Source organism: Papaver somniferum, chromosome 2 (assembly GCF_003573695.1).
Source record: "Papaver somniferum cultivar HN1 chromosome 2, ASM357369v1, whole genome shotgun sequence".
Classification (NCBI taxonomy): Eukaryota; Viridiplantae; Streptophyta; class Magnoliopsida; order Ranunculales; family Papaveraceae; genus Papaver; species Papaver somniferum.
This window is the reverse complement of record NC_039359.1, coordinates 55,257,672-55,266,835: the sequence shown is the minus strand read 5'-3', so window position 1 is coordinate 55,266,835 and position 9,164 is coordinate 55,257,672. Positions and strand designations below refer to the sequence as shown.

The 9,164-nt window shown below is 38.0% G+C and overlaps 1 protein-coding gene across 2 annotated transcripts; it reads left to right on the top strand.

Moving 5' to 3' along the window:
• Nucleotides 1-6,019: 6,019 nt before the first annotated feature.
• LOC113353318 (omega-hydroxypalmitate O-feruloyl transferase-like) lies at nucleotides 6,020-8,038 on the top strand. Of its 2 annotated transcripts, XR_003361205.1 has the most exons (3): nucleotides 6,020-6,516; nucleotides 6,605-7,529; nucleotides 7,920-8,038. XR_003361205.1 is itself a non-coding variant. In XM_026596961.1 (2 exons), the coding sequence occupies exons 1-2, from the start codon at nucleotides 6,073-6,075 to the stop codon at nucleotides 7,460-7,462; spliced, it is 1,302 nt and encodes a 433-aa protein (XP_026452746.1). In that variant the 5' UTR covers nucleotides 6,020-6,072; the 3' UTR covers nucleotides 7,463-7,685. The 2 variants fall into 2 exon arrangements, 1 of the variants encoding a protein (XP_026452746.1); XM_026596961.1 differs by lacking the exon at nucleotides 7,920-8,038 and having other exon boundaries at nucleotides 6,605-7,685.
• Nucleotides 8,039-9,164: the final 1,126 nt, after the last annotated feature.

The following is a 9,164-nucleotide window of genomic DNA, read 5'->3' as shown; positions in this document are numbered from 1 at the left end:
TTAGCCTTTCGCCTCTTTGACATTCCTTAACCTGCTTCTTCCAATCTCTTCGCTTGCTGGCACGCTCCTCGCACTTATCAATATCTATTTCCTAACAGGTTTTGCTTTCAATTGGGTCTCCTCTTATGATTCCAATACCTTGGGGCATAGGAAATTTGATGCACTGATAGAAAGATGAAGCAACTGCCAAAATGCTATGGAGCCATGGTCTTCCAATCAAAGCATTATAAGGTGATTCTACCTCAACTACGCAGAATAAAATATTTGATGTCATGCTCTTCAAAGGAATTCGCATAGTTATCTCTCCTTTCGGTTTATTGGTTGTACCATTAAAACCATAAATCTTGTGTGTTGATAGAATCAACTCATCATCTCTTCCACCCATAGTCTTGTATGTATGGTAGAATAGAATATCTACGGAACTTCCAAGATCTATTAATATTCTATTTATAGCCCACGTATTCGCCTCATCCTCATCATCAGCTTTAGTTTTTTGATTTATTCCTAGCTTCACCACCAATGGGAATTCGTGTGGCTTTCCTCCTCCTGGAATCTCTTCTGTGTTAAACGAAATCGGTTGTTTTTGCCAACTTTTCAAGGGAGAATCTTCGCAAGGTTAAGAATTTTCCTTCCATCAACATCTCTCGCATAGACTCGTCTTAAAATATTATCATGAAAGTCCTCTATGCTTCTGGATGAATGTATTATCGAATTACAATATAAGTTCTTAGGCTTTGCTCCCACTTCTATTAAGTATGTAGTCCTTCCTTTCTCTGCACTTTGCGTATGCCCCTTTGGTGGTGGTGGTGGTGGTATATTCTATGGTTGTTGCACCAAGAAATGATCTAGTTTTCCTTGATCAATCATACGCAGAATGTATTTATTCACATTTCTACAGTTTTTTTGTGGTGTGACCATGAAAGCGATGATATGCAAAAAACTCTTTACTTCTTCTTCCTGGTGGTGGTTCATCTCCCACATTACGTGGGTCTGGAATGTCTTCCATTAAAATTACAGCTTCCCAGATTTTATCTATTGCAGTATTTAGATGCGTCATTTTTATCTACTCCCAAACCACATTACTAGTTCCTTGATGTCGATTATAGTACGGTTGTTGACCTTCATGACCTCCAAGATGATTATCCATTCTTTGAATCTTATTGTTTCCTCCACGATTTTGGATTTTCTTTTCTTTATACTCTCTCTCGAACTCCTCTTGATCTCTACTTCCCATGGATACAAGCTTTTGTCCTTCCTCTTTGTATTCTACCAAGTTTTTCTTTCCTTGACTTCCTTGAGATGTGCTCGCAACAACATTTGTCATTCTTGGAAGTAAGCTTGCATTCCTTTCATTCGCATTTGACATCGTAATTGGGTAAGACTCCATTTCTCTCTGCTTCTCCTCAAGTGCTATATATTCTTCTTGATATTCCCGCAACTCTGACATAGTTATTGTACCTTTTATCCTGAAGATTTTCGTATACAGTAAATCTGTAGGAAAGAGTGCGTTAATGAAATCTAATATGAGATTTTTCTCATCTACTCTTCTTGACATTTCACTGCACATGGTTATCCAGCGCGTGGTTAAATTACGCAAACTCTCATTTATCCTCCTGCGAAGACTGAACGCCTTTTCAATTCCTGGACGTGACATATTATTGCTGATATTTTGTCCCAAAAACACGTTATGTAGATGAATAAATGATCTAATAGTTCCCACTGGTAACCTTTCAAACCATTGCAAAGCTTCTCCTGTCAAGCTCGCTGGGAAATATTTACACAATACCGCATCATTCTATTCCCATTGCAATAGAGATCGATTATAGGCTTTTATATGCTATACCGCACATGTACTTCCATCAAATATATTAGTGATTACGGGTAAGCTACATTTAGGTGGTATTATTGAGAGTTGTATTTGTCTCGCAAAAGGTGTTTTTCAAGCTTCCTCTACTGCTTCCTCCAATTGTCTCCTTCCACCATCTCTTCGCGTCGTCATCATTTCTCTTAGTTCCGCCATTTCTCTAAGAATTTTTTGGCTCATATTCTTATCTAAGTCCTGTTGCATAGGTCTCTTTAATCTCGCTTATCTCATTCTATTTTCATGAGCATTTTGACGCATAGCCTCATGTATTTCTTTATCTTCTTCCCCTTCTCTTCTTCTCCTATGTCTATTTCTTCCGTCTCTTACACGTGCATCTTCCTATTCACGTTCATATTTATCCCTCAACATTAATTTCTCTTCCATGCAATATCATCCGCCCTTGCTCTGGATCATCTTCTTCACTTTCAGAGTTATGATGTGTGCGACGGGATTCACAGGCATTTTCTCTTCTGTTAGCTCGTTGATTTTGTTGTATGAGAAGAAGTTCGCGTGGGTGTGCATATCGATCATTTTCTAGATATTGTTCTGCACGTATTCTCTAACGTTGATCTTGTAAGTTATCATCTAATTTTAAATTTTTTTCAATGGTACCCAAAGGTTGCCTTCGCCTAGCATCTTGCCTGTTAGATCTGTTTCGTCTTGATGAGCTTATGCTTGATCTCGTTCTGGAACTTGCACGTGTAGTACTCCTTGATATTTTCTCTTGTAATCTTATATTTTCTTATCTCAAATCATTATTTTGTTGTATCAAATTCGCAAGCTCTTCACCTTCTCTTCTTCGTTCTTCTCTCAACCTCTGTCGAAGTTCTTCAATCGTCATATTCTCGTCATGTCCTTGTATTAATACTGCATCTCTAGTTTCCTGCATATCTTCTTCTGTAGAATTTGTTCTTGCAGTATGAACACTTACTCTATCATAATCAACATCATTATGTTGCTCTGGTTCGCGTGGAGGTTCAGGTTGAGCTTCATTCCTTTGGTTATGTCTTTCTCCTCTTCTTGGAGATTCAGCAGCCTCGCCTCAACTTCTTCCAGCAATTCTTCAACTCCTCCTAATTGTTGCCGCTTGCTCTATAGTAGATTCGACTCTCACCATCACAGCTTTATTATATTAACTAAGGAAAACTTGATTTTATGAGAACAACAGGATTTTGATGATGACATCTCAATTGATTATTCAAGATTTCAAATCTAAACTTCTGAGATTTTACACCTAAATTAATTCACCAACAGGGCTTATCACAGGTTCACTCTCTGTTTCTAGCGCCAAAATGTAGTTGCAGGAAATCCCACAACTACACTCCTGTAAGTATCTGGACAATAATCTAAGAAATCATGGTGCAAATCACATAATCATTCATTAAGATCTCAAAATTGGATACAAGATAATAAGAAACCCTAACTTGTTCTCCAAATAAACTTTGTCTCTCCTAAATTTCTTGTCTAAGCACTCAAAAGATCTTCCCCTTTTACATGGTTGATCTACCCTTTATATAGGGTATTACATAGTGGATGACAGCTAATACATAATGGGGTACAACTAATGAAGCCCCAATTTTCGGATATACATAGACGTTTACATAGATCATTCTCGTACACACTCTTGACTTCACACGGTTCTTCACACTTTACTCGTGACTGTGCTGACATCATTTGATTTGTCATTTTAGTTTAACCATGAGCGATGCCCTTCGCTCGTACTAGATTATCAATGTATCGCATAGATAGTAAGTGTGCGATATTTCACTCCTTCATAAGGGTTATTTGTTGTCTGGTTGATCAGTTTTAGTCTAACCCTCTTTAGCTTGGAGCTAAGCTGTTGATCAGTTTTTTTTTTTTTTAATTTGTCCTGAAGAGGCATGTAAGTTAAGTTTAGACGTCAACGATTTAAGGCATGTAACCTGAAACTGTGCAGTAGGTGTAAGTTGTAAAGAAGACATGATCTCATAACTGATGGAAAATACTAAAGATATAATTTGCGGTAGGTGAATCCAATATTATTTTATCTTTTCTCATATGAGTGGAGCGGGTGTAAAGACATACCGTCTTTGTCAAATGATTGATACGCTGAAAATGACAGTTCTATTACATTAATGTCTTATACCAACCAGAACGCTCATGTTTTACTAAAAATAGTCCCATCCCATGCAACTGCCGAGCAGGTATATGCCCGACAATATTCGATAATCATTATCACCCCGGCATGTTATATTCCTTGTTGGATGCATTTTGTTAAAAACATACACCTAACTCTTCTAACATAGGAGAGTATTAGTTAGGTCATTATCATACTAGTCGTGGGAAATTCTGTTTAGTTGACTTTTCGGACTTTTTTCATACACAAAATTTGTTAAAAAAACTAAAATCAACAATTTCTGCGTGAAAAAGACATCTAAATTTTAATACTGTTTAAATAGACTAAAATATAAAAATAGCCAGGATATAAACAGTTTTATTCTGCCATTTTCAAATACTTTTCTTATTTTTAATTTACACGGGATGCATCCAGTTTCATCCTCGCTATTTTTTAAGTTTAAGTCAGGATGAATCCAGTTTCATCCTTGCTATTTTTTGCGTGTCCATTTCGCACATACTAATTTTTACTCGTCCTTTAAAACCGCGTTTTAAAAATATTTGGACAAATGACTCATTTTCCGTTTTCCATAGCAACAACGGCCGGCGAGGCATATTTATTGGCTGTCTATCCTGTTCACTTCATCAGATAGAATGAAAAAACAACATTATGCAGATAAGTGAGGCTTATCAATCAGAATGGGCTTACTAAATGATTTAATACTATAAGCACCAAATCAACCACGATTCATTTGCAGAAAAGCCAGACATTGGCTGATGTACTTGTATCAAAACGAAGGTATTCACGACTCTGTCAATATAAAACGACCATCCACGGAATGATATTTAACCACTCATTTACCATTGATGCTCTAAAGTTTCTTGGTCGTCACTATTTTTAATAATAAGTAAGAAGTGGTGAAGGAAAGGATTTAGCTTGTTGCGTGTTTTGTTTTTTTGACATTGCTATAATCCAAATAGTAAATATACACCTTGGAAAACAGTACTGTAACGCATTTCTTTCTCATTGTAACTACTAAATAACTTATGCATATATTTAAAGCTATGCAACGTGCCTTGCACACCCACAGTGATCAAAACAAAAGGATAAGCTATAGTATGATACGATTTTTAATAAGAATCAAAAATGCAGGTGCAACCAAAGAACAATAAATAGTAGAGGAATTAATTCTGATCAATTCTAAGCAAGGACTATAAATGGCGAGGGGAAAAAATCTCTCAAATCCGACGGTTGCAAGAAGACCATCATCCCTCTGGGAATAAAATCTGGAACCAGATACTAAATTTTACACTGACCGGATTCTAAATATCCGCAATGAATTATTTTCCTACTGACGAGAAGGGAAATGACAAGTTTCCATAAGCTTTTGAACCCATAGTACTTGTGCTTTGCGGGGAAAGGGGTAGGAAGCCTTATTTGCTGTCATTGGCGTACGTACTGGCCCTCAGATATGGAAGAGAAGAGACCCTGATACCCCATCGTCCCAGCCCTTAAAGGTTATGCTATATGATCTCTGTAGTTACTATTAATTAGTCAAGTACATATTACAATTAGTAATTAGAGTATTTAGGCTTACAATTAGTAATTAGAGTATTTAGGCTTTACACTTTTGCTACCCAAATAATTCAGGTCCCTATTTGAGTTTTCCATGTAAACCGTGATTATATCTGGGACTAGTACCATAGTGTCCATATACCATATAGCATTTCAAAAAAGAAACAAAAATGGTCAAGTTTACGGTATGTACCATAGTTTCTAATACTAAATTATTATCATGGTGGCATTGGCATTAATTCCCCACCACTAATAGAAGTTTACGGTATGGGGAAGCATACAACGAGTGCGGCAACCACAAACCCAGATCAAGTGAGATTAATTTATAGTTGAGTTGTTAGGATATGTTTATCACGTTAATTAACTTAAGACTTGGTCTAGTTTCGTGTCTGACTTGATCAAAATGTTGTTAATATATTGTATCGATCTATATAAGTAATTCCATTAATGAATTAAGTTTTCATACCTTCACCTGTGCAGTTGATCATAAACCTGTTTTCATCTTAACTATTCAGATAGCACATTCATTGTTTGTGTAATGGAGGAGACTAGCAACTCGACCACCTCTGGTATTGCAAATCTGAGTGTCATGATTGAAGGAGAACCAACTTTGATTTTTCCAGCAGAAAAGACCCCGGAGGGTGAATATTTTTTGTCCAACCTCGATTATGGTCCCTTTATGATTCATACTATTTATTGCTTTAGAAAAACTTTTGATAGTGAACTAGATGCTGCTACAGCTATCAGAGAGGGCTTAGCAAAAGTTCTTGTTTACTACTATCCTCTTGCTGGGCGTATAGCAATGAATGAGAAAAACAGGTTTATGATCAACTGCACAGGTGAAGGTGCTCTCTTTGTGGAGGCCAAGGCTGATTGTACATTGGGAGATATCAATGTCTCCATGAAACCCGATTCTGCTAGTCTCGGGAAACTTCTTTATGATATTAATGGTGTTCAAAATCCTCCTTTACTTGTGGCTCAGGTTTGTATGTAGGCCGTATATGCTTCTTTTTTTTTATATATAATTTTTTTATGTGGAATTAACTTTGTATGACTTTATATTTTTCAAGGTGACCAAATTCACGTGTGGAGGATTTTGTTTGGGGCTAAGTATGGATCACATAATTTTTGATGGAATTGGTGCAACGGAGTTTGTGAATTCATGGGGTGAAGTTACAAGAGGGTTGCTTATCTCAAACCCACCGTTCCTAGATCGAGCCTTGCTGAAAGCACGAGTCCCGCCGATGGTCAAATTTGCCCATGCATTTGAACAAATAATTGACATGTCATCAGACACCGTGGCTCTCTTGGAAGAAAAAACGCTTGTCAACAAATCCTTTGTTTTTCGCTTAGAGAAGCTAGAACAACTGAAGAAAGAAGCGATGGAAGATGAGGTGCTCAAAAAATGTACTACTTTTGAAACACTCACTGCTTTCATGTGGAGAGCTCAAACTAAAGCATTAAGACTTCATCCCGATCAGCAAGTAAGGGTAGTCTTTACGGTTGATGCACGGTCTAAATTAGACCCACCCCTACCGAAAGGATACTTCGGTAATGCAGCCGTGTTAATTAGTTGCCAGTCCAGCGCGAGGGAGATACTAGACAACCCATTTTCAACAACAATACAGAAAATTCAAGAAAAAATTAAGATGGTTACAAATGATTACATCAGATCAGGCATAGATTTTTTCGAAGAACAACATGAACGGAAACCTTTAACATACACCATTTTCTTAAATGCTTGGTCTCGGCTAGCATTCCATAGCGTGGATTTTGGTTGGGGAGGACCTATGTACTCAGGTCCCCTGCATGTGGCTAAAAATGTGGTTTTGTTCTTGCCTCATGGAAAGGAACGGAGAGACATAAATTTGTTTCTTGGTTTGCCTGCTTCTGCAATGAAGCTCTTCGAAGAAATAATTGATATCTAGAGGAAACGAAAAGATATAAGTCTTTGTTTACCAAGTAGGCAGAGGTCTAGTTTACATATATGCAAAGGTGAGTATTGATGCGTGAATTTTACTTTTTGAGTGTTTGAACGTGTGGTTTGGAGCATCTTAAGCTCAACCATAGGGTCATTTTAAAGTTCTGCAATTGCGGAATTTTTTTTCTTCCGTCTCTTGTTATTCAGTATTAATTGTATTTTTATTTCGGCTAAGCATTTTCAAGGACTCATTAGTATGGTTTTGAAATTGTTGTTCCAAAAACCATTTGCCATGGTTAATTTTTTTTTTCTCCTTTAATTAACCAACTGTAGTAATCAATCAGACAATAACTAGCCGGAAATGATTAAGATTTAAGCTTTAAGCTGCAAATTAGATCAAAGCGAAACTGCTTGAGTTAGATAATCCGTCCTAACATAACATACATGATTCGGTTTGTTGTCAGAGGAATATCATGTCACTGGGGGATGGGAGGCGGTGGTATTGGTATAAGGGAGATTCTCAGATTGTCTACCCCAGTTGTTTGCACTAGTTGCTCGTTCGTCCACATTTGTACGTAACGGGAACTCATCTACTCAAGTTGTTTGCTCTAGTTGTCGTTTGTCAACATTTGTAACGAACCCACTATTGGGTGTCATTTATTTGGGGAAAAAAGCATCAAAAAAATAAGTTCATCAACATTTTTCTTTCCCTTTTTATTTCCTTGAGGCATCAAGAAGTAACGGTCTCTCTCTCTCGAGAGAGAGTCTCTCCTAGGTGGAGTATGTGTAGCTGAAATTCATTTTATGCAACGATATTCCTAGGGAATATGTCATCATGAGCAGAGGCAAAGTAGTCTACGATCCCTTCGTCCCTCTTCTTCTTTCTCTCTCTACTGATCCTCAGGGTGTATCCCATAACAGTATCGAAGGAGTCATGGGCATCAATATCAAAAAAATACAAAAGAAAGCAGGTTCAGGAAGGGGCACATTTAGCTGCTTGACAAAAGTGCAACTTATAAACATGGGAATTTGACTAAGAACCGGGATGATAATGGGGGCTCTGGGTATAAGCCAAAGCCACCATTGCCAAGACCACGGTCGCCAGAGACGATAATTGGGGTTCTGGTTATAAGCCAAAGCCATCATTGCCAAGACCGGGGTCGCCATGTGCGCTTGTGGGTTGTACCAGAGGGAGACTGCCCTGAAGATAATAATTGATGGGCGCTTAAATAGTCCCAGATGTGATAATACATGTGTACGACTAATAACAGAAGACTTACTAGAAAAGGCATTAAGGTACACGTGTACCGTATCCACATGAGGGACTTTTCCTATAAAAGCAAGGAATCTTCCCAAAAAGAGCAGAGTTCTCCAGATAATTGTATTGTGTATTGGGATTAGTCTCCTCAGTACCCTAAGATAATTTAAGGGTGTTTATATTTGGCGACTTCACCTGGGACTAGTTCTCGGTACCAAGATAATTTCAAATTTGATGGAGTCCTCGGCCACAGGCAACCTAAACAACGCAGGCCCGGAACCCCCTGTTAAAGAAACAGGAGGGCCAATGGCAAGATCAGGCATCAACAAAATGTTGAATCGACAAACAAACCCCGAATTTGGGATGCTGCTGACGGAAGAGTCAGGAGGATAGAGCCAAGGTCTACTAATAAGGGTGAGTCAATCGAGCGTACCCGGGATCGCGTCCATAC